This window comes from Malassezia globosa (genome assembly GCF_000181695.2).
Source record: "Malassezia globosa CBS 7966 chromosome Unknown mgl_sf_3.1, whole genome shotgun sequence".
In the NCBI taxonomy this organism is placed as follows: domain Eukaryota; kingdom Fungi; phylum Basidiomycota; class Malasseziomycetes; order Malasseziales; family Malasseziaceae; genus Malassezia; species Malassezia globosa.
Window position 1 is genome coordinate 253,308 of NW_001849871.1, and position 24,011 is coordinate 277,318.

Sequence of the window (24,011 nt, forward strand, 5' to 3'; positions counted from 1 at the left end):
GCTTAGGTCACAAAACTCAGGAAGAAACAAGCTGATCCAAATGCGTAGCACAACCTTCTCACAACGAAAAAATAATAAAATAAAAATAGATTGCTACAAGCTCTTTATGACGCGTCGCCACTGGCGCTGGCTCGAGAGACGAAATGCAAGTGACATGAGGCGGTATCTCCACATCAACAAAAGCAGGACTAGCCAACATGGACGAACTCGTCCTTTGTCGTTACTACGCGTGGAGCGATGGATGTGAGCAAATTGTTCAAGCTACCGTCTGTACCGGCGTCAGCCATCAATAAGCGCAAATGGACGGCACCACCGCCAGGTCCAAATGCACAGGGAAGTGTGGTGGATATAGACCATGATAAACATGAGGCGCCTGCGACGCAACACGCCAAACGAGCGCGCGTCACAACGGTTGACGAGGACCTTGAGATCGAACGCGAGGGCGGCGGCGGCGACGACGACGACAACGACAACGACGACGGCGAGTACGCAACGGAAGATGTACAAGATGTGCCAGATGATGAAGATGAAGAGGGAGGTAGATTCTTTGGGGGTGGGCTGAATGCGGAACAGCAACAGATTTTAGACATTCTACATCGCGACACGGAGCACAATGTGGCAGATGATACACAACATGCCGAAGATGACGCCGCCCATGCCCGTCGACTTTTTGTTCAGCTGGAGAAAGCTATCAATAAGAATGAGGAGATGCGGTTGAAACATGCTGATAATCCACACAGGTTTATTGATTCAGAAGTGGATCTGGATGCAGCTATCCGCGAACTCGTCGTGCTGACGACGAACGTGGCTGTGATGTACCCAGCGTTTGTGAAGCACGGAATGGCAACCAGTCTGGTGGGTCTCCTAACGCATGAGAACGTGGATATTGCGGCTGCAGCGATGGAAGTGATAGCCGAGCTGGTAGACGACGATGTCGTGAGTCTGGAAGGCAGTACCGACGAGATGCATGCACAGGCAAGAAACGCTAGAGAGGCCATGATGCTTGCGCTCGCTGAACATCACGTAACAGATCTGCTATTGTCGAACTTGATACGCTTGAACGATGCACCGCCCAGTCAGGAAAATGCAGATCTTCGACAGATGGAGCACTACGAAAGTGATGCAAAGGCCGTCTACTACATCCTCAGTATTCTGGAGAGTCTTAAGACAAGACATATTAACACCGAAGTGTTGTTTCCATGGCTGCTGAAGCGGATCCTCCGTCCCGGGCGCGTCGATCAGAACCAGGCGTATGCCGCTGAATTGCTTGTCCTGTGCTTGGTTGACGACGAAAAACAGAGGCAAGTTCTTGCAAAGCATGGTGGCGTCGATGCACTCCTGCGTGCGATGTCCAAGTATTTGCATCGACCGTTGCACGATGCGGACGAGATCGAGTACTTCCAAAACCTCGTGGACGCCATGGGCTTCTTGCTCCTGGACGTGGTGAACCGGGCGACGTTTCTCGAATGCGAAGGCGTTGAACTCATGCTACTTCTACTGAAAAGAAAGCGGCGCGTGCGCACAGGCGCACTTACGTTGTTGTGGGCCGTCACGCAGAACGGCGGAGGTGCATCGGCTTGTGAGCGACTTGTCGATGCTGGTGGGCTCAAAGCACTAGGAGCACTGCTTATGCGACCCATTCAGCAGAGCGCCTCTGATGCCTCTGGAATGGGATCGCTGGACAATGGGAGCTTGGCAGCCATTCTCGGTATTTTGGAGGCCATGCTGTACAACTTGCCGAGCGAGTCAGAAGCACGTGTGCGGCTGCTCAGCAAGCTGATGGAGCAAGAGTACGGGAAAATCGACCAGGTGCTTGCGTTACGTGAGTCGGCGCGTCGCCCGTTAGCCGCGATGGCGCCTGAATTTGAGCGGCTACGCCGAGAGTATGCGGCGATGCCAGGGGCACGCCAAGAAGACGTGCAGGAAGCGATATATGCGGACAAGATCGATTCAGGCTATTGGCATGTACTGGAACGAGCGAACTATGTACTGGCATGGCTCATGATGGAGGATGACGATGCACAAGCGCACATCCGAAGACGACTAGGAAACACATGGACACAGATCATTGATGAGCTGGACGAGTCCTTTACGCATTACGACAACGAGCACGAGCTCCGAGGAGCCGGTGGCGAGACGATCGCCGAGATCACTCACGCGCTAACCGAGTACCTACGTTCGCTGGTGTGACACTGCCAAGCCCCAGTGCAGATGTGCGCAGTGCTGACGACGATGAGAACGGAGCTGCGCCCTCACCTCGGCGGCGGCGGGGAACGACATCATCACGATGTGACACGGAGATACTGGGTTCTCGCGACGAGTTTGTGGATGATGAGAACAACTCGCGTGTTCTATGGCTACCGCCGTCGGGGAAAACAGCTGATCCAGAGCCAGGGAAGCCCGTCGGTGTATGGACGGCGATAGAGCCTGGTATGCCCGGTACGCCCGGTACGCCAGCCGCTGTCGATGTTGACGACGACGATGCTAGACGCAAACGCTCATGCCGCATTTGCACAGAGCGAAAATGCGCGAGCAGCTCTTTCCATGGGATATTGTGCGTGGTAGCTGCAGCCGACGATGTGGCGGACGAGCGTGAGTAGCGTGATGCTGGTGTAGAAGATGGTGCAGGAGAAGAAGAAGAAGAAGACGGCGATGAGGTGGTGGCGGAAGAAGACGGCATGTTCGCATTTGCATGCGCGCCAGCGGAACCGCTCGATGTTTGGCTTGCATTTGACAAGTACGCAGAGTAAGGTCGGGAAGATGGATCAGGCGGCAAAGCAACTTGGCCCAGGCCATTGACGGCATGCAAGCGGTTGCGGAGCGTCGCGAAAGCTGAGCTCTGTGGAAGAAGCATCAGCATGCCGTACAAGCACTTGAAAAGAAACGGGTTCTGCTGAGGCTCCAGGAGCTGGAGACGTAGAGACGTGAAAATTGGCGACTCGATGAGCTGTACAAGCTTGTCGATCTGAAGGAGCATGGACAGCGAGACGTCCAGATCAGCAAAGATGCGAAGGATATTGTAGGCATGCTCGTACGACTGTGTCAAGAGGCACAGGCAGAGAGCGGAAATGGCATTGTGGCTCCAGCAGCGGTACAGACGAATAAAAAGCTGCTGGTCCTCACGCGTGTCGAGAGCGCGGATGCGGCGGCGGAGAGGCTTGAGTTCCTGCGACGCAGCCAAAAGCATGTTGAGGTTCTGAACCATAATAGAGGCAAACTCCAAGTCTTCGTACGACTCGAGAATTTCGGCCAGCACGAAAAACACGCGCTCCATCTGCAGCTTCACGCACAGCTGGCGGATGATTAGGCTGCCCCAAGACTCAAGAAGCTTGCGATCCGTGGCAAACAGATGCAACAAGTCGGTGAGAAACTGGCGGAAGTGGTGCTCATCGGCACGGCTGCAGATCTGCGCAAGTAGCCGCATGTCACATAGTAATCACGTCCTCACTGGGATCGGACAAGGCACGAAGCAGCACAGAGATACTGCCATCGTGGATGGAGAAGAGCTTCGTTGGGCATTTGGCATGCAACATGATGAGCCACTCCAGTGCATTCAGGCGCGCCTGGTCGTGCTGGTCCAGCAGATGTTGCTTGAGGGCATGGGTCGTCGCAAAATAGTCCAGTCCTCCGCCAATACCACCACCAACGGCACTGGGGTTGCTAATGCCTTCTGCAGCGTTCGATGCAGGCGCATCCTCGTTCGGCAAGAGCCGCTCCACGGCCGTGAAGAGCTGCTTGTTCGTCCTGATCGCAGCAGACTGGATCGCAGGAGCTGGATGCGCCAAGCACGGCAGGACCGCGGATATGAGCCGCGGCGCAAACGGCACGACCATCGATGGCACAACATGAAGGAACTCGGTGATCCATTCGAAAGTCGTCGCCTGGATTTCCTCGTCCTGATTCTGTACTTGCTCAAGCAAGATCTCCAGGATGGCATCGTACTCGACGCGCACGCGGCCACCGTTCACCCACACTAGCTCGTCGTCATTGGCGTGAACATCCAAGTCGCGTGTGGGCGCTGGCCCTGAGTCAGAGACGGGGCCTGCATGTGATCCAGGATCAGACGTAGGCCCGAAGGTCGTGGAAGACGGTGAGCCTGGCGCGGAGTCGGATGCAGAAGCCAACACTGGCGCATTGGACTGTGATGGCGCACTTCCAGGCGAGGCGGAGGGGGCGGACAATGCTGCAGAGGACACATGTGAAGGCGCGTTCTTGTCCATAGCAGCATGAGAGAGACGACTCGCCTCCCTGGAGCCGGAGAGAGGCGGCTCCTGGTGCTGGGCGGCTTCACGAATTTCGCGGAGAAAGTTGGCCAGGACCTCGGCCGTTGCAACACGCACGTCTGTATTGGGATCGCTCAGGTACTGAAAAAGATGCGGGAGGAAGGTACTGAGATAGGCGACAAGTTGGAGATCCGGCACAGAATCGAGCACGGCAATCCAGCTCACGATATAGTTGCGTGTGAGCGGACTCACGACCTGCATGCGTTCGGCGAGGAATGGGACGAAGCGAGCGAGTGAAAATGCCTTGTTCATGGATGTGCTCCGCCGGTCATGCTCGAGATGCATCGCTTTCGTATATCGTTCATGCGCAGCCTTCTCACGGGCGACCTGCAGCTCATTTTCGCCGCCCTCTACGCCGATATCGCGGTCCTGCCGCGCGCGGAGCTGAGACACGTCCTGGTACATGGACACGTAATGGGGCGCAGCCTCACAGACAATGTCCTTGAAGAGACGATCCAGCAGTTCGGCGCCATTCTTCACCGATACCTCCGAGTCAGCCGCGAGGCGTGCAAGAACGACAAAAATCTCGTTAAAGTACACAAGCATCTCACCCTTGCACACTTTTGCAAGATTGTAGAAGCTCTCGCATGCAAAGTAGCGCGTCTTGGGGTCAGCATCACTAAAGCATGCGAGCACAGGACCGATCATTTGGTCCAAGTACGTGGCAATTTCCTGACCAAGTGCAATCCCCATGCCTGCGAGCCCAATCAAGCTACCGTTGCGCGCGTTGGCGTTGGGCGCAGGCTTTTGCGTGAGGAAGGTGCAGAGCTGTTGCATGATGTGATCGATGCGAGCGCGATCACCGCGCGCTAGTGTATCGCGGACCTGTCTAACAGCGCTAGTCAGCTCCTTTGTTCCGCTCTCAAGTTCGCATGCCCAGGACCTACCGCTCGAGCTCTAGTGCTGCCGCCTTGCGCTTTTCATATGTTCGATCGAACAGGGATTTCTGCAACGACGGGTCTGTTTTCTGTGTTAGCGTCAAGGACCTGTACGCGAGTGTGTGTATGGACCCACACACTCATACACGCGCCATGCACATGCGTACCCATGGATTCCTTGCTCTGCCTCGTTTGAACCTTATAGGGGCGGACGAGCCAGTTTGTCCTGTCGTCGTTGTCTATCACTGCTGACCCACTCAAGGGCTAGTTACAAGAGAGTATGACGCGGCTGTACGTTGGTTGGGCCTTTAAGGTCGCGCTGGATGCGTGGCCCATGCGCGAGCTGAGCTCATCCATCTCAAGAGTAGATGACATCATGCTGAGATAACCTATGGCTTCTTTCTAGGCCTGTCTTGAAGACCACTGTCAGAGGGCCCAAAAAAAAAAAAAAAGCGAGCCAACGGAAGTGACAAACCGTCCGACCATGGCACAAACAGTGCCAGGTACACGGCTAGGCAAGGTGCATAAGCCAGGCGCGCGTGCACAGCATGTGCTAGAGGATGCCATCAAGCCTGGTGCGCATCTTCGTTCTTTGCTTGATGAGCCAGTGCGGTTCGTCGGCAGTTCACGCGACGAGCTCAAGGCGTCATTGAGCTTGGATGCCGCGCGTGCGTCGAACATGGAGATTGTGAATGAGCCTGTCGACGCTCAGCCAAGTCGTTCTTCCAAGCGCACCAACGACAACGCGGATGCTTCTGCTTCTACTGCAGGCACATCTCTTCGAACGGTCAGCGCACCTACCCAGCCCCTGTACACACCACGCATCATACCCCGTTTTCCTCGTGCACACATGCGTGCGGCCGGTCTGCACAATCGTGGGAATACGTGCTACATGAACAGTGTGATGCAGTCTCTCCTGCACACGCCGCCACTTGCCACAGCCTTGCTCACACAGAGTGCACCTACGTTGCTAGGTCGCTATGGCGTCCCGCGTACACAAAAACAGGCTGTAAAGGCGGCCAACTCCTTCAATGCGCTCACGGAAATGAAGGACTTTTTTGCGCATGCATACAGCGGAGCATCTGCCGTGTCACCAACGGCATTCGTCTCAAACCTACGCAAGTTTGCACGACCATTACGGCCTGGGCGCCAAGAAGATGCACACGAGTATTTACGCTTACTTCTAGAGGCGTTGCAGCAGGCATGCACATGCTTTGCTGGAAAGGACATCAAGCCAAACGACCCCATTCTCAGCACGACACTGATCCAGCGTATCTTTGGCGGTCGTCTGCGTAGTCGCGTAACGTGCTACAGCTGTCGGCACAATTCGGATACATATGACCCAATGCTCGACCTGAGCCTAGACGTGCGGAAAGGCATCCACACTGTGAAGCAAGCGCTCGACGCATTTACGGCGGCTGAGGCTCTGGCCGACAAGTACCAATGTGATCATTGCCAGCGGCGCGTCGAGGCAACAAAACGTTTTTCTATCGACCAGGCGCCTATGGTGCTCACGGTGCATCTGAAGCGGTTCGGCATCTTTGGCAATAAGATCAACAAGCCCATCAGTTACTCGGACCGCTTGCATTTAGGCCGGTACATGAGCGAGCGAGATAAGGGACTCGGCGCAGATGTCGAAGACGAGCCAGACCTCGGCACGCTGGGCGCCGCTCAGCAATATCGACTCTTTGCGATAGTGCACCACTACGGCAGCGGGCCGAATGTCGGTCATTATGTCGCAAGCGTGCGTTCTGCTGATGGCCAGTGGCTTCGCATGGATGACTCGTTTGTGTCAAAGCTCCCGCAGTGCCCACTCGACGACCCGTCAGCCTACCTCCTTTTCTATCTGCGTGAGCCCATCACGATGGAAGAGTCCAGCAAGCCGACAACGATGACATCGCCGAAAAAGCGCAAGGCCGCGTCGATCAAGCGTGACGACGATGGCCACGACCATGGCCCTGGCGTGAGTGCTGATATAGTGATGGGCGAGCCTGTGTCTCGGGCTGAATATGCAAGACTGCGTGAGTCATTAGACGCTGGGACAGAGGACGGCGTTGATAATGACGGTAGCACCGAGAGTCCGTCACGCGATAGTGGTGGTATCGATTCGGGCTCCGACGATGATGTTGTCGGTGCGCAGCCCGTGATGAGCAAGAAAGAGATCCGTCGGCGCAAGCGACGAAAAGCGTCCTCTGCACATAGGAAATGAGTAGACATGTACACTATGTGAGGTCTGGCGCATTGAGAATGGAAGGCAGTGCGCATGGCTCGTCCCAATGTCGCACGAGGTCTGCAGCTATGCCTACCGGCAAGGGGGTGTGGTGCAGTTGTTCGTGGAAGATATCATCAAAGTCCTGAACAGATGGCATGACAGACGGTGCTCGTACATCTGAGTATGTACATGCCGAGCCAGCAGGAGAGTTGCGGCGCTGCAGTGTTCCTGGACGCGCAATCCAAATGCTCCGGCAGCCTTCCAATGTGATAGGGGTGTGCGTATCAATACAAACAACGATATTCGACGAGTTCGATAGACGGCACTGTCCAGCTGAGCCCGTCACCACACAGCATTTGCATCCGTCAAGAAACACACTGCCAGGCACTTGCTCGTCGCCCATATGAATGAAGCAGGTATCTAGATGCACGAGATACACGGCAGCCGTCGACGGCGGCATGTTGATCACTTCCTTTGTGCGCAAACGTACAGTGGTTGACGATGACAAGACACCCGGCGAGGGATGGGCTGTGATTATCGCCTCGTTGGCGGGCTCCATCACCTTGGCGGCGATGCTAGCATCGCTTGTTTCCTCATGCTTTTGATGGCCCTGGAATCGGAACGATCGTGATGGACGAGAGAGTTCACGATGCAGCTCACCCCATGCATTTTCATAGGATTGGATATCATGCGGTGGCAGAAAAGACACAGCCGCCTGCAGCTCGTGGCGCGCATCTAGCAATGCACGTAACGCACGCTCTCTGTCCCCTTTTTGGATGCCATCATGCACATCTGACTACGTCAGGCTACATATGTGGTCGGTACACATACACTCCAACTGTCGAGGAAACGTTGCATACCAGGCTCGTGCTCGAGATGCGTCACGATCCATGATGACGGTGTGGATAAGCTTGCACGTGGATGGACGCGGCCTTGGCGTCTGTGTATGAAGAAGATGTGGAGGACGAGACAAAGAGGCGGCGTGGCATGGGCCTGCCAGGCGCAAACGAGGACAGGAACCAGGCCCCTGGACGAGCTGAACAAAACAGAAACACACACCATTTGTTAACGGGCTGCTTGGCCACACGGAACACGCCATCCCAACCTTCCCAACACACTGGCAAGAATCCACGATGTATGGTTATCCGATGCAGGGATATGGTTTCCGCAGTGGACCACCGACATCGTACCAGATGCCGTCAGGACCTGTAGGTCCGCCGCAGTACCAGGGCTATGTGCAGACGAACCCGCAAGGCGGCGTAATGAACGGAAGTACGTCACGAATCCATTGAAAGAGGAGAGAGAGAGTGTGTGTGTGTGTGTGCGCACACACACTCCTGTTGCGTCTCCTAGCGCGCATGCTAACCAACAGACATGCGTTACGAATACTCGAACATGCAGGGGAAGCGCAAAGCTCTGCTGATTGGTATCAACTACGTCGGTACGAGCGCACAGCTGAATGGATGCTGGAATGACGCGCACAACATGGCGAATTTCATTCGTCAACATGCTGGCTACCACCCAGATGACATGGTGATTCTGACTGACGAGGCATCGGACAACCCACGGACGAAGCCGACGCGTGAAAACATTTGTAATGCCATGTACTGGCTTGTGCGTGATGCACAGCCTGGCGACGCACTGTTCTTCCATTACTCGGGTCATGGTGGACAAGAGCGTGCCGTGGAGATGGATGAGGAAGACGGCTACAATGAGACGATTCTTCCGTTGGATTACCAGTTCACTGGACAAATGGCCGATGACGAAATGCACGCTCGATTGGTGCGTCCATTACCTATCGGGTGCCGACTGACGGCGCTCTTTGATTCGTGCCATTCTGGCACGGCGCTCGATCTGCCGTATGTATACACGACGTCAGGAAAAATCAAAGAAACGAACATTTCTATGAATGTGGGCAAAGGTCTGTTGAATGCAGCCATGGACTACGCACGCGGCGATGTTGGCGGTATGGTGCGTGGCCTCTTCAACACAGTGAAATCAACTACGCTGAATACGCGTGCTGGAAAGTACACGCGCGAAACACGCTCGTCCGGTGCCGATGTGATCATGTTGTCGGGCTGCAAGGACTGTCAGACAAGTGCCGATGCCGTCGAGGCGGGCAAGGCTACCGGCGCTATGAGCTGGGCGTTTATCACTGTCCTGTCTCAATGGCCTCAACTGTCATACAAGCAGCTTCTGAACGCGACGCGTGACTGCCTCGCTGCTAAGTACTCCCAGAAGCCGCAGCTCAGTGCCTCACACCCGATCGATATGGACCTTCTCTTTGTCATATAGAAAAAGTATAGGGACACAACGAATGCCACAAGTTTTCTTTATGGGCGGGCACGCGCAGCCGCTGCACACCCTGCTATACTTCCAGCTCGCGTGTCTATTTCGGGTGCTTTCCATACTCACAATCGGATGGAAAGGGAAAGTCGAGACGATTTTTTCAAGTCCTTACGGATTCGCACAACGGTGTTTCTCAGACCCACATTGACAGGCCCCACAGCTCACACTCCTTCCTCCCCTTTCTCCTCGCTCGTTCAGACGCTCATGAGGACTAGAGATTGGATTCCCTGTTTTACGTTTGGTCACGTGATAGTTCCGTGTATTCGTGCGACTCGGGGATCGAAGGCACGCAGTCCGCGTTGCGAGTCAGTCACATTCCCCACTGACCGCGTGCTTGCTTGATCGTCGCAGGCTGGGCACGATGTCGACGCAGCCTGTCGAGTACGTGTATGCGCTCTACAACTTTGATGCGGAGAATCCAGATGAAGTGAGTTTCCGTGTCGGTGAGCGGGTACTGGTAGTTGAGAAGGACGACGCATATGGTGATGGTTGGTTCCAAGGGACGAATGAGCGTGGCGAGACCGGCCTTTTTCCGTTCTCGTACACGACGTACGACGAGTCTGCCGCCATGACTATGCTGAATGGGGCTATGTCGCGCCGTTATCAGCACTCGCCGCACATCGGCTCCCCAACGATGGGAATGGCCCAGTTGCAGCAACCAGAGCAACAAGAGCCATTGTCATCGACGGCTTCGCCCGTCACGCATGCCTCGGGCCCCGCTACGTCCGGCATGGCAACTAACTCGCATGCTGTCCCTGATGAACGTGGTGTCATGCACTCGACAATGAACGACATCGAGAACGCGCTCTCGGAGCTGCATACTACGCAACCACCCCAGCAAATGCAGCCACAGTCACAGGACCAGCCTTCCCTTCGCAACATTTCATCGCCCTCGCAACAGCTGCCGTCTGATATGGATGATCCGATTGAGCGCGATTTCCAGGCGCGCGCTGCAGCGCGCGCCGAGCTTGCGAGGAATGCGCAGAAGAGCCTGCAGTCTCAAGAGCCGCCGTGGGACACGCCATCTGGCGTCGGTGAGCCAGGCAGTATTTCCAATGCGAGGCAGATGCAATCGTCGTCGCAGCAGGGAGTGGTGCCTTTGGCCATGCTGGAGATGAGCGATGATAGTGAGCTGGATGACGACGAGGACGTGGCCTCTGTCGGTCCCTCTGCTGATCCCAATGACAATCGCATGAACCCATTGTATTCACAATTGCCAGCAAACCAACAGCGTGGCATGACACCCACGTCACCACCACTTTCTTCTCTGTCGCTGCCTCAACAGCAGCAGCAGCAGCAGCAACAGCAGCAACAGTCCCCTGCTGGATTATATGCTGGTGGTGGCATTCGCAGTCCAAGCGCATCGCAGCCGTCTCACTCTGTCCAGTCGTCGCACCAGGAGGCTATCTCCTCGCAACCGCCCAATCAAGGCACCGATGTCGCCAAGCACACATACTCTCAGTCTGTGTCGGCCTCATATGTGCCACCACGCGATCCCGTGCTTCCCGTCTCTGAGCCACAGGTGCCAAACCGCATGCCTGACGTCTCAGCTGCACAGGAACCGGCGGATGAACCGGCTGCAGAGGCGACGTCCGACCCACTCTCGTGGTCCATCGACGATGTGGTGGACTGGGCCATATCAAAGGGCTTTGACGATCAAATCACGAACAAGCTCCGCGAGCATGAGGTAAACGGTGTAACGCTTTTGTCCCTGGACATTCACACGTTGCGGGAAATTGACATCATCGCTTACGGTCGTCGTTTCAGGGTCGCTAATTGCATTGATGAGCTGCGTCATGGAACACCAATGTCGCCATCCGCCACGTCCCCTCGCGATGCTTCTTCGCGCATGCCCTACAACACGTCGACGATGCCTCGTTCCGTGTCCGCGACAGCAGCACCGCTTTCGCCTATGTCGCCTCGTCCCAGTGGCACAGAGTTGCCTCTTTCCCCTGTGCACCGGGACCATCAACATGCGCCTGTGTCACCGGGGATCAGGAGCCCTTCGCAACTGCAGCAGCAGCAGCAGCAGCAGCAACCAATGCCGTATTCGCAGTCAACGCCCAAATTGCAAGACCCGCACGCGTTGGCACCTGCGACAGAACGTGCACCTTCGTCGCTGGGCCCCCCGATCCAAGAGGCCACTCCTGGTTTCTCGAGCTCTGGTGCACAAAGTGGCGATGGCTCTATGAACCAAGCTGCGCCTCCCGTGGGTTTGTCGCCATCGATCGCTGGTAATGCAGTGACCAACCCTCGTAGTGCAAGCCCGGCCTTGAACATGTCAGCGCCGCAATCCGCTCAATCGCCAGGTGCTACTGCATTCGCTGCGCCTGTGCCCGAGTCTGCGCGTGCTTCTGCACCTGGCTTTGGTATGCCTCGCTCGGCTTCTACACGCACGAATAACGTGCCAAGCCAGCCACTACCTCAGTCCAGTCCGATGGGCTACATGCAATCCCATGGCAACCCACTGCCATCCTTCGGGTCCGGCGAGGGTATGAATCTGAACCAGCGTGGCCCGTCGCCCATTCCATCCGCGTCAGTTGCACCCAACTCCGCTCCCATGGAGCAGCAGGATCTCTTATGGCAGCAAAACCGTCAGCGCATGGAGAACGCGCCACCTACGATGGTCCCAGGAGGCCCACAAGAGCAAGCAGGAATGACCAACAAGGTCGTGACGCCCATGCCAGCGACGCCGCCAGTCGTGCCCCCGGCGGCGCCATCGGCGGCACCCGTGGGTGTGCCTAGAGACATGGCCCCCGAACCCGTGTCTGCAACAGGAATGCCTGGTATGCCCAGTACGATGCCAAGCCAAAGCCCGCTGCCGACAATCACCCCGGGCTCTGGCATCCCCGGTGGCCAGCCGCCGAGCATGGGTGCGCCGTGGGGATCACAGCCTAGTGCGGTAATGCCTTCAGGGCCGGGTACGCCTAGCCGAAGTGGTCCTGGCCCGAATGTGCCCCCAATGTCAATGCAGCAACAGGGCACTCCAACGCTAGCCACACCCCGAACTATGCCGCCAACAGGCACGCCCGTCGGCAAGCCAGGCTTTATGAACACAATTAACAGCTATGGGCCAAGCGGACCACCACGCACCGCCTTGCAAAGCAATCCGGCTATGGGCACAGCAGCAACAACAGCGCTGTCGATGCTACCATACACGAAGGGCGGACATCGACCGCAAGGCTTGCTGACAGGCACAGAGAACCATCGCGCTGGCGAGGCGGGAGGTGGTCGCCCAACGGAGCGACAAACGGTTCTGAACCGTCTTGGTCAAATCGATCGGCAAGGCTGGATCAAGAAGCGCGGGGACCGCTACAACAGGTGGAACAGCCGGTATCTGGTACTGCATGGAATGGACCTCATTGTGCTGCGCGATCCTAGTGCAGACAAGGTCAAGAACCTGATTCCCTTGCATGGCTACAAGGTGGTGTCGGACGAATCTGCTGGAAGCGGCTTCAGTTTCAAGATTGTGCATGACACGGAACGGACGCACCACTTCAGCCTCGACGACGAGGTCGCTCTACGTGGCTGGATGAAGGCCATTATGAAGGCGACCATCGGCCGCGACCTCTCTCAACCTGTGATTTCTTCCTACAGCAACATGACTATGACACTGGAAGAGGCACAGCGCCTCCGTCCGCGTCCACCAAGTCCCACCAGCCGCATGCGTGTGCAGCTGGAGAATGCCCGCTTCAACCCGGGCCAGCTGACGTCCAAGGATGCCATGGTGCTGACGTCACTCGACAAGGGTGCCAACTAAGACTTGGGCACGCACACATACGCCAACATCGCATACTTGATGGATTAATGGATCGAGGAATGCTACATGTGGTGCATTGCATTTCATCGATCTCGACCGTTCTTCCATCTCTTTCTAATTTTCCTGTCAGCCACTCTTGTCTGATTCTCTCTCTTTCTTTCTTTCTTTCTTTGGGTTTGCGCTTGTCAGGGTCTGGTGTCTTTTTTTTGTGAGGCCCCTCTCTGTTGTTTGACTAGTACGCTGGAGTGCGTAGGAATCGTATGTACACGTCGCTAGTGGCTCCTAGAACCCAAACACATGATGGTGAGTCTTTCAACAAGCCAAAACGGCTGTCACACGTGCCCGCAAGATGTCCAAGACCATATTCACGCAATCCTCACGTTCCTGTACCCAACCCAAACGAGGAATCCAATAGTGCCTTTTGCCCTTGCAGGCTTCAGGGCATAGCCCCTCAAGCTCCCTGGCCGCGGACTGGTTATGTTTGAGCTAGTTCGTAGTTCACGCCAGCATCATTACCACAATCAGGCCTCCTTTTGTCCCCAGTCAAGAAAGCAGCTTGTGGCTGAGCCAAATGGCACCGCCCATCACAGATGCCACTTGCAAAAAGCGGACAACAGGACTAGCCATCTCCGCCTGCCGTTCTTCATGGTTCCAACGCTTCTCACTCCATGCCCGGTAACTGCTAGGATTCGCATGTGCGTGTGCAGGCGTCGGACCATATCGCTGCCGTGCTTCACTTCGTTTGGCCTCTCGTTCCGCCATGCGTGCGTAGTGATGCGTAGTTTCACTCATCGTGTTATGGTTCATCCTGCTTCGTGCGCCTGCCGAATACCGCGGCGATGCTGAATGTGTGCGTTGGTGAGTCCGTTGTTGGTACTCCCATGCAGAACGGGCATGCGCAAATCGCGATGCGGCCGACATGGGTGGCGGGTCATGTGGTGACCGGCGTGATGATGAATACATGGTCGAAGAGCGCCCAACCCCTAGTTTTTGATCATATGCTCGTCTCTGTGCATCGTTGCTCAGCGTCGCATACGCCTCACTCACGCGCTGGAACTGAATCTTTCCTTCCTCCGTCTTGCTCACGTCCGGGTGGTATTGCTTCGAGAGTCGGTAGAACTGGTTCTTAATTTGGGCTTTGGATGCATGTCGTGGCACTTCTAAAATCGCATAAAAGTCCGCCTCTGTACTTGTCGTTGCATACATTCGATACGGCATCCGGATTCGCCGTATCATGAGGCTCGCCCCGGCATGGTTTTGCAAGGCAGCATCGTGCCAGTGCGCTGCTGGTCGCCACAAGCTCATGTGCGCGATCCTTCAAATGGCGTTGTATCTGGACGAATGGCCCGGCGCAATTAACTTTTTTTGGCTATTCTACACCCACTTTGACACGCCGTGCCTGCTTGTCTCAACCACACGTCCATGCGCTTGAAAGTGTGGCTGAGAAAGGGTGTGTGGAGTTCGGCCGAGATCCTATGGCAGCAGCGACGAAGAATTTTTGACATTGGATCCACACACATCGTCGCCCAACGAAAGGGTCAGGTGAACAAAAAGATCGTTCTTCGAACGAGGACGACTCACAGTCTGAATGACTGGCCCCAGCAAAAATGGCCATGATAGTGGCAGTGCAAAGAATCCGAGAAAGATCCAGTCCCTCGTGTTAGATGCAGCGCCACTTCTTGTGCAGGCACGTATTACCGGCCTTGCCGACAAGTACTACATTCCACCATCCGTCGTGGCCGAGCTTCGTGATGCACGCGCGCGCGATTACTTGCACACACTACACACGACGGGCCAAATTGATCTGGAAGTTCGCGAACCTGGTGCTCAGGCGATGAAGAAAAGTACGTGAATAGGTAAGACTGACGCACGAGTCATGGATTTCGCAAAGCAGACAGGAGACTATGCAGTGCTATCGCACCCTGACTTGCATGTGCTTGCATTAACATATGCGCTCGAGATTGAGGCGCATGGCACATGGCGCATCCGTGAATCTGTTGGCGGTAAGACTGGACAACAACTGCATGAAGAGAAGCGCCTCCAAGAAAAAGCGACGAAGAAACCAGCCGCAGTAGAAAACCCAGGCACCATTTCAGAGGCGGGCAAACCTGTATTACCAACCAAATGCCCTGTTGTTCCTGGAGCAGATACGCCAGTGAGTGAGTCGGCTGACTCTGGCTCTTCATCAAAGCCGTTGAATCAACAGCATGGCTCGGCGACATCGACGCCGGCGCATGCGACGCAGCGGTCAGACATGCAGAGTGACAAGAAGCCACTGCACCATCACAATGATGGGTTCACAACTGTGACGTCCAGGTCGCACAAGGAGCAGGATTCCGATGAAGACGACCTCAATAATGATGATGATGATGATGATGATAACGATAATGACGAAAACAACGGCGGCGAATGGATTACGCCGGAGAATATATTGCATCACAAGAACAAAGCACTTGGCATTGTTACAGAAGAGTCTTCCATCGACACTCTATCAGCAGCGTCTTCATCGACAGCCACAAAGAGTCGTCGGCGTCGTCGTGGACGCAAAGGAGGAGCGCCTGCGCGTATGAGTGTCGCTTGCATGACCGGCGACTTTGCCGTGCAGAATGTCTTGTTGCAAATGGGACTCTACCTGGTCAGTGTCGATGGCGCGCGTATTGAGCGGGTCAAAAGCTGGGTTCTTCGATGCCACGCTTGTTATCGCATCTGCAAAGACCCAGAGCGCAAGTTCTGTCCGAGTTGCGGCAATGCAACACTCATACGCACATCTGTCACAACAGGTGGTGGCTCTGATGCAGGAATGCAAGTGCACTTGAAACCCAACTTCCAGTACAGAAACCGTGGAACTATCTACTCGCTCCCGATGCCCAAACCTGGGAGTGCCTCAGGCGGCCGGCCTAGTGGCCAGAGCCAGAATGCCAAGACGGGCGTGCCGATTTTGCGTGAAGATCAGCTCGAATGGCAGCGCGCTGTATCGCAGCAGAAGGTGCAAAGAGACCGCGAGGAGCGTGCATTGCAGCGAGCATTGGAAAAAGGCCATGACTCTCTCACAGCTCGATATGCCGACCCTGACTGGATCCCAGACCTTCTCACTGGCGCACATACACAGTCGAAGGGCGAATTACCTGCACTTGGGATAGGGCGAAAGAACCCGAATGAGCGCCGTCGCCGACGTCGCTAAATACTCTCTCGTTATTCGTAGCGCACCAATGCAGTCGCGCAGTAGTGGTATCCACTTGCATCGATTGACAGACTCGGCAGCCACCACTGCCGCCGCCGCCGCTGCTGCTGCTGCTGCTGCTGCTGCTGCTCTCTCTTCTCTAACGTGGGATGGATTCAGACATGGGTTGGGAAGGGGCCAATCCATGTCGTAGATGCACTGATAGTAGTTCATATCTCGTTTACTTTTTTCTTCCTTCATTGTATGGCTACTTTCACAACTAGATCCGCTCTGCGCTCCATCCGCTATTGGTGGCGAATTGTTCGGGGGCGATAGCTTCTCGCTGCTCGTTAGACGTGCCGTTCATGCAAATAGACTGTTTCCTAGCAAATCAAAAACGTACCGATTGCCCACGTCTTGTCCCTGTAAGTCGTTGATCACGACGCATCATCATGCGTTCCCATTCGTCAAGGTTGTGTCGCACCGGCTTGCCTTCGTTTGCCAAATGCGCAACGGCATTGTATCCCGTACCGGTCACGCCGAAGAGGGCAACGACAATGCCCATAGGAATGATGGCCTCAAAAGGAACAGGCATGTCGGCGGAAAGACGACGTTGTTTGGTGGTGTATGTGTTGGAAAAGTGGATAACACACCACGAGCCGAGGCAAGCCCGAAAGAATTGCCGCCTGACAAACGACAGGGCTGAGGGGCCGCTCTGCCACTAGAAAGTCCAGTGCTGGGCGAAATCCATGTGGGTCACGTGATACGTATGCGCGGGTGGGAGGCTGGCAGCCTCGCCTGATAGCGAGTTCCCAGATGTGGGCGCGCTCGATCCGGCTTTCGAATCCATAGAATCGATGACTGAGGTCAGCTGCGCGGCGCGCATCAGAATTCTTGTCGCCGATCTGGCCTAGAAGGCAGGAACGAAGTCATTGCCGAAATACGTGACATGCAACTCGACCGCCAAGGACATCAGTACAGCCAAGGGAAGATCAAATCAATTACTCGCATCCCCACGGCTATTCATTTCATAGCTGCATACCTCTTGTTGTCTCCTGAGTATGACAACAGACAGTGAGCTAGCGACCAAGCCAACTGCCATGGATCAGCAGGCTCCGCCGGCCCCTGGTCCAGACGTGAGAGTCGTCTTTGTAGGTGCGGGCCAGATTAATTTTGGATCGCCTGAAGGACCATGGAACCATTCATTTCGTCTCGAGCACAAGCTAGGGCCGCGTCTGAAAGTGATAGCGCTCATTGATCCTGTGACTGAGAATGCCGAGAATGTGCTGAAGAAAAAGCGCGAGTCGTTTGTTCTGAGTGCTTACAAGGACACAGCCATATTCAAAGACGTACCTTCGTACCTCGCTAGTGTGACGCCAGAAACTCGCCCGCATGTAGTTTGGATCGGCTCACCACCAGCTTTCCGAGGAAGTATGCATGCCGGACGCGATGTGGAAAGGGTTCTGGCGGATTCTTTACCGGGGATTGGTCTATTTCTCGAAAAGCCTGTCACGACAAGCTCCGTCGAAGACGTCATGCAGGTGAGCCGATACATTGAAGGGAAGATGAGCCCACTCTCTGTTGGATACATGCTGCGCTACCTAAAAGTCTCACAGAAACTAAAGCAGATTATTGCCGAAAATAAGCTCCAGGTCATGGCTGTAAATTGCCGTTTCGTCATAGCCTACGAGCGCCTGACGAAGCAGTGGTGGTGGAACAAGGAGCAAAGTCTTGGCCCAGTGATCGAGCAAGCGACACACTTTTGCGACTTGGCACGCTACTTCGGTGGTGAGGTCGAGCTGGATTCTGTCGTCGCCCATTCTCTCGAGCACTTTGAGGCGCCGAGCAAGCTGAGCAAGTTGGCGTTCAATGAGGACGAAACGATCCCCGCTGAACAGCGTGTGCCTCGCGTCTCAAGTGCTACGTGGAAGTATACATCGGGTGCGGTCGGCTCATTGATGCATGTCATTGCACTGCATGGCCGCGACTTTTTCACTGAAATCGACGTGTTTGCGGACGGCTACTCGTTGCGACTCGTCGATGCGTACAACGCTCCAACTCTGTACGTTCGTCGTCCAGGCGACGATCATGAGGAAGTGTACAAGTATGCGGATGATGATCCATTCTTTTCCGAAGTGTCCAGTATGATTGATGCTGTCGAGGACCCGTCCAAATCGGATGAGATCCTATGCTCGTTTGACGACGCAGCGCATACATATGCATTTACTTGGGCTATCCGACGTGCATGTGAAACGCAGGTCGATAGGCGCCGCCGTTAGCTGTTACTTGCGCTTGAATGCGTTTGCATCATTAGGTTCTTGCCATGCATGTTATCATCCTTGCTACATTCCTTGTCTTTTTTTTTTTCTCCTTCACATTCTCTCTTTCTCTATTTTCTTCGTATAGTGTATACTTCTACGGATCAAGTGATCAGGATTGGCATAGTAGCATTGGCGTGGAATATGTCACACCCCGCCATTGCGCCCATGCTGTGAGACAGTGGTAATATGATTCGAAAAGTTCGAATTTGGGCCAAATTTCGTCCATGTCACCGTAGTGGAGTCAGCGCGCATTTGTCATGAAAGGATTCGGTCGTGGGCCTGCCTCCACTTGGACGCAACGGAATCAAGCGCTAGGTTGCAGAAGTAGACGGACGCGTAAATCGATGCTTACTAGAGTCAAGTCACAGTCGTTCGTGCTGTCGTTCAAGTGCTCCACACGCACACAGAAATAACGCGATCGACCAATCTCATCATCCAGTCAACATCGCTGGGCCCTTTAATCCATGTCCGCATCAACAGTGGACATCGAACCATCGCTGCAGAGTGAGTTGCGATCATTCCGACTGTCGAAATCGACATCAAAGAACGCAGCACTTGTCGTCAAAATCAACAAGCCAAAGCTTCTTCTTGAAAAAGAAGAGCTTATCGATCCCATCACACCAGAAGAACTCGCGGAAGAATTGCCCGAGCATTCACCGCGCTTTGTCCTTCTCTCATATGAGATGAAACATGCAGACGGTCGGATTTCGTACCCACTAGTGCTTGTGTACTGGGCACCTGAATCGACCAACATGGAACTATCTACACTCTATACGTCGGCGCTGCCGACATTTTGTACACTTGCAGATGTCGGCAAAGTGATTGACATCAGAGACGGCAACATAACTACAGAGTATCTCAATGAACGACTAGGTGCACGCCGCTAGCTGAAAAACAACAACAACAACAGCAACAACAACATTAACAAGTATGCGCGAGCCAAGTTTCTCTGACAGGTATCACAAGCACCGAGCGGGCTAGCGCACCGCGTCAAATCATTTACATCGCATCGCATGCCACGACATCACGTCCATGGTATGTTTCATGATATGCCATGATTTTTTTGCACACCATATACATGTAGCCACATCTACCATACGTGCAAGTGGCCACGCATCTTCCTAGCCATACTGTGCGGACAAGAGCCAGCCGGTCGTACGATGCCCACAGAGTCATAGTTCGAACACTACGTAGGGAATAGGAATGGGGCCGCTAACATCAAAGAAAAAAAAGGATTCATCTTCAGCGCATACTACGACATTTGTGGTGGACGTCTTGGAAAGAACAAATAGTTGAGCGAGGTGGGCGTGGTTATATCGAGCAAGTCGCCTCCCTACTCATAGGATCTCAAGACAATTTGGGAGCAGAAAAATTGACAGTCCACAGAATCTATCGTTGCCCCACCCCCACCCCCACTCCCGAAAATGACATCTGGTACGTGAAAATGCACAGGCCTAAATGGGCCCCTGTTTGCCAAACGAGCCAGTGGGTAGGGTGACTAGGCAGAATTCCTCGCTATGAGGCGACTGAGTTCATGACTAAGGCACGTGCGGCTGGTCCTTCTGGGGTTTGTTATCCGGTCGTGCATCCTCCATTGGGCAGAGATACCATACCCTTCCGACGGTACCCAGCCTCAACCGACGATCGGTCACAAACGGTCTATGATGTTGACAAAAACAGCCATGCGAACGATGCTCGCATCCGTCACTCGTCGCGGTTGTGTGGCGACGTGCGCGATGCGAGCATCGTCCTTCCACGTGTCGGCGCGTGTGATGCGGCCAGCTACGCAGCCGACGCTGGCGTTTGATCCCCATGCCAAGACAGCGATGGACAAGCAAGAGCCACCTGCACCTGGAGCTGACTTTCGTGTTGTGATTGTAGGAGCGGGCAATATCAACTTCGGTTCCGACGAAGGTCCATGGAACCACACGTTCCGTCTTGAACACAAGCTCGGGCCGCGTCTGAAAGTGGTGGCACTCATTGACCCAAGCGCGGAGCGTGCAAAGCGTGTGCTAAGGATGAAGTGCCAGTCGTTCGTGCTCAGTGCATATAAAGACACCATCGTGTACCCTTCATTCAAGGACTACATGAACTCGGTGACGCCTGAGACGTATCCCCATGCGGTATGGGTGGGCTCCCCGCCAGCGTACCGCGGAGGCACGGAGCCTGGACGCAACTTGGAGATGCTGTTGACAGACGGACTACCGCGTGTGCCATTGTTCATTGAAAAGCCCGTGTCGACGGGACCTGTGGACCAAGCATTCCAGGTGTCCGAGATGCTGAAGCAGAATGGCAGTCTCGTCAGTGTGGGATACATGCTGCGATACTTGAAGGTCGTGCAAAAGATGAAGCAAATTCTCACCGAGAACAACTTGAAGGTGATGGCCATCAATGCGCGCTACATCATGGCATACGAACACACGGCTAAGCTTGACTGGTGGGACAAGTCTAAGAACCCGGGGCCTATCGTCGAGCAGGCGACGCACTTCTGCGACTTGGCACGCTATTTTGGTGGTGAGGTGGACCTCAGCACTGTCATGGCGCACTCGCTCGAGTACTTTGAGCCAGCGGGCCAACTGAGCAAAATCCCTGTGGATGAGTCGCTGATTGAGCCCGAGAACCGGATCCCACGCATCACCTGCGCGACGTGGAAGTTCCAGTCAGGCGCCGTTGGCTCTTTGACACACGCCGTCGCACTCCAGGGCACGAACTATTCAACAGAGATTGACGTGTTCGCGGATGGATACTCACTGCGTCTCATTGATCCTTACAATGCGCCTATGCTGTACATCCGCCGTCCTGGCGATGACCATGAGGAGGTACTGCGGTACAATGATGATGATCCCTTCTTCTCTGAGGTGTCGAATTTGATCGACTGCATTGAGCATGGCGAGGGCACGTCGCCGATCCTAAGCTCGTACGAGGATGCTGCCAAGACGTATGCACTCACGTGGGCCATCCGTGAGGCTAGTGAGCGGACGGTGCGCAAGCCATAGACGCCGCCACATAGTCTGTGAGATATGTAGAAAATGCGTTCTTTTTTTTTTCCCGATAAGGGTGGGGTGAGACGCTATCCGGTGGCTAGAGGGTCAAGGTCATGCAGGGGTCGCTCGCATTAAGGTGGTCTGACCGTGTGCCGGTGCAAGCAGATGTGGTTTTCTTTCCGACCTCTTTGCATAAAATGCATGTTACGTTTTCTTTACATTCTGAAACTGCCTGGATGTTCCTCTTCTTCGTGATGGATGCGGTTGTGCCTATTCGTCACTACGTCCGCCCACGAACTCTTTTCACTGCTCTTGTCCCTAGTGTATTGTATTAGGAGACCCTCTCACCTTGTTCCATGACTCCACCTTTGTTCTGTGGAGAATTTCTTAGCCGGCCAGATTTTTCATCACTCCACCACGGCTGCCAAGCCACACACACAAAGGTATGGAGCAGCGTGCACAGCGTGCACGGAATGCTATGCTGTCAAGTAGCAGCGGGTCAGAAACTGCATCCTTAGCTCCAGAATTCGCAACATCTACATGGAATCGTGCGACATGGAATGGATCGGGGCCTGCTTCGACGCGTTCGTCGCGCTGGCCATCGACAGAAACGCCAGGACCAGAGCCAGAAGCAGGACCATCGCCGTCAGCATCCGCATCACCAGTGCCGAAGCCATCTGAGCGAGTGGCAGAAGAGATGCTTGCACGAACACCACAAAACATGGGGACAAATGGAGCACCTGAAGCTGAAAGGCATGTACTGACTGTCGGTCCAGTAGGCACACACGGAGCACGAGACAACGTGTCTTTGTCGCAAGACACCGCGGATTCATCGACGTCTCTGGGAGCTCGCGCAGGTGCCACATTTGAGTCTAATGCAGAAGAAGCGAATACCATGCTACAGACACAAGGGAAGCAAGGACCAGGCGTAGATAGCGCCTCTACAGAGTTGGCTATGTCGCCGTCGTCGTCGTCCAGCACGAAGCGACCAGGACCCCCTGCTGAGCAAGACGAGATGGAGTCAACCAGCGCAGTGAAGCGCTTTCGATCCGATTTGTCTAGTGCAGAGCACGAGCAGCCAACATCAGCGGGGAGTGCCCCGGCGTCAGTTGTCGATGAAGCGATTCCTCATTTGCATCCTCAGTTCCGTCACGAGACACCGATTGTGCTGGACGCATCGTTGCCTTTCGTACTCACGAATCCACACGCGACGCAAGAAACAGCAGAAGCCGCCGCGGCAGCGGCAGCAGCAGCAGCAGCAGCGGCTGCCGCCTCTGCCACACCAACAGGTATACCCATGGCCACTGGCACACTGCCGACACATGCTGCCTCGACGCGCAGGATGAAGCCCAAGCAGGAAAAGGCACGCGCTGCGTTTGTCGCAGCGCATGCAGGCCAGTCGTACGAGCAAATGGTGCTTGAGCATGCATACTCGAGTGATCGTCTCTTTTGGCTCAAGGAAGCGTACAATCTGACATGGCGCACAGGCCGCTGGAGCCAGGACGAAGAGGACCGCGCTACAGCTGCCCTCGACAAGTTTTGCAAGGTATGTACCTATGGTGCGCGATCTGTGCGTGCACAGTGAAAGGGAGAAGAGATGGAGACATCTGCGCGAATGGGGGATGGGCAGGTCGAAGCCAGGAGATGAGAAGCTGATCAAGCTGACACGTACAGCACTACAAACTCACCCAAGGCGCACTGGACGAACTGATCTGGCACCGCCGACCTGAGCAGAAGCAAATGCACGAAGAGCTATGGAAGCATATTGCCCTGGCTGTGGGCACGCGGCCGAATTATGCTGTACGCATGCACATCAAGAGCCTACGAAAGGATGTAGTGCGTGGCGGACACTGGACGCCCGCCGACGTAGCTGCGCTTTCATCGGCTGTCTCTGAGCTGGGTCATCGCTGGGAAAAAATTGGCGAGCGTCTTGGTCGCTCTGGCAACGTATGCAAGCACTTTTGGCGTGAGCAGATGCAGAGTCGGCAGGCGGGACCCGTGCCTCAAGGTGCATTCCGTCCTGAAGAGGAAGAGGCGTTAAGGCAGGCTGTTCTTTCGTGCTGT

At 54.9% G+C, this 24,011-nt stretch overlaps 12 protein-coding genes across 12 annotated transcripts; 9 read left to right on the forward strand and 3 right to left on the reverse strand.

Moving 5' to 3' along the window:
- Positions 1-237: 237 nt before the first annotated feature.
- Positions 238-2,190, forward strand: MGL_1435 (uncharacterized protein; the record flags this gene model as incomplete). The annotated part of the gene is made up of 1 exon (XM_001731200.1): positions 238-2,190. The coding sequence occupies one exon, from the start codon at positions 238-240 to the stop codon at positions 2,188-2,190; it is 1,953 nt and encodes a 650-aa protein (XP_001731252.1).
- A 1,235-nt stretch (positions 2,191-3,425) lies between these two features.
- On the reverse strand, positions 3,426-5,060 carry MGL_1436 (uncharacterized protein; the record flags this gene model as incomplete). Its single annotated transcript, XM_001731201.1, has 1 exon — positions 3,426-5,060. One exon carries the CDS (start codon positions 5,058-5,060, stop codon positions 3,426-3,428), a length of 1,635 nt encoding a protein of 544 aa, XP_001731253.1.
- Positions 5,061-5,645: 585 nt separating this feature from the next.
- On the forward strand, positions 5,646-7,370 carry MGL_1437 (uncharacterized protein; the record flags this gene model as incomplete). Its single annotated transcript, XM_001731202.1, has 1 exon — positions 5,646-7,370. The coding sequence occupies one exon, from the start codon at positions 5,646-5,648 to the stop codon at positions 7,368-7,370; it is 1,725 nt and encodes a 574-aa protein (XP_001731254.1).
- Positions 7,371-8,747: 1,377 nt separating this feature from the next.
- On the forward strand, positions 8,748-9,668 carry MGL_1438 (uncharacterized protein; the record flags this gene model as incomplete). The annotated part of the gene is made up of 1 exon (XM_001731203.1): positions 8,748-9,668. The coding sequence occupies one exon, from the start codon at positions 8,748-8,750 to the stop codon at positions 9,666-9,668; it is 921 nt and encodes a 306-aa protein (XP_001731255.1).
- A 415-nt stretch (positions 9,669-10,083) lies between these two features.
- MGL_1439 (uncharacterized protein) lies at positions 10,084-13,482 on the forward strand (the record flags this gene model as incomplete). Its single annotated transcript, XM_001731204.1, has 1 exon — positions 10,084-13,482. One exon carries the CDS (start codon positions 10,084-10,086, stop codon positions 13,480-13,482), a length of 3,399 nt encoding a protein of 1,132 aa, XP_001731256.1.
- A 543-nt stretch (positions 13,483-14,025) lies between these two features.
- On the reverse strand, positions 14,026-14,700 carry MGL_1440 (uncharacterized protein; the record flags this gene model as incomplete). The annotated part of the gene is made up of 1 exon (XM_001731205.1): positions 14,026-14,700. One exon carries the CDS (start codon positions 14,698-14,700, stop codon positions 14,026-14,028), a length of 675 nt encoding a protein of 224 aa, XP_001731257.1.
- A 370-nt stretch (positions 14,701-15,070) lies between these two features.
- On the forward strand, positions 15,071-16,663 carry MGL_1441 (uncharacterized protein; the record flags this gene model as incomplete). Its single annotated transcript, XM_001731206.1, has 2 exons — positions 15,071-15,326; positions 15,357-16,663. 2 exons carry the CDS (start codon positions 15,071-15,073, stop codon positions 16,661-16,663), a joined length of 1,563 nt encoding a protein of 520 aa, XP_001731258.1.
- Positions 16,664-16,922: 259 nt separating this feature from the next.
- Positions 16,923-17,237, reverse strand: MGL_1442 (uncharacterized protein; the record flags this gene model as incomplete). Its single annotated transcript, XM_001731207.1, has 2 exons — positions 16,923-17,018; positions 17,046-17,237. The coding sequence occupies 2 exons, from the start codon at positions 17,235-17,237 to the stop codon at positions 16,923-16,925; spliced, it is 288 nt and encodes a 95-aa protein (XP_001731259.1).
- A 466-nt stretch (positions 17,238-17,703) lies between these two features.
- On the forward strand, positions 17,704-18,921 carry MGL_1443 (uncharacterized protein; the record flags this gene model as incomplete). The annotated part of the gene is made up of 1 exon (XM_001731208.1): positions 17,704-18,921. The coding sequence occupies one exon, from the start codon at positions 17,704-17,706 to the stop codon at positions 18,919-18,921; it is 1,218 nt and encodes a 405-aa protein (XP_001731260.1).
- A 506-nt stretch (positions 18,922-19,427) lies between these two features.
- Positions 19,428-19,850, forward strand: MGL_1444 (uncharacterized protein; the record flags this gene model as incomplete). Its single annotated transcript, XM_001731209.1, has 1 exon — positions 19,428-19,850. One exon carries the CDS (start codon positions 19,428-19,430, stop codon positions 19,848-19,850), a length of 423 nt encoding a protein of 140 aa, XP_001731261.1.
- An 849-nt stretch (positions 19,851-20,699) lies between these two features.
- MGL_1445 (uncharacterized protein) lies at positions 20,700-21,959 on the forward strand (the record flags this gene model as incomplete). Its single annotated transcript, XM_001731210.1, has 1 exon — positions 20,700-21,959. One exon carries the CDS (start codon positions 20,700-20,702, stop codon positions 21,957-21,959), a length of 1,260 nt encoding a protein of 419 aa, XP_001731262.1.
- A 433-nt stretch (positions 21,960-22,392) lies between these two features.
- Positions 22,393-23,532, forward strand: MGL_1446 (uncharacterized protein; the record flags this gene model as incomplete). The annotated part of the gene is made up of 1 exon (XM_001731211.1): positions 22,393-23,532. One exon carries the CDS (start codon positions 22,393-22,395, stop codon positions 23,530-23,532), a length of 1,140 nt encoding a protein of 379 aa, XP_001731263.1.
- Between the last annotated feature and the right edge of the window lie 479 nt (positions 23,533-24,011).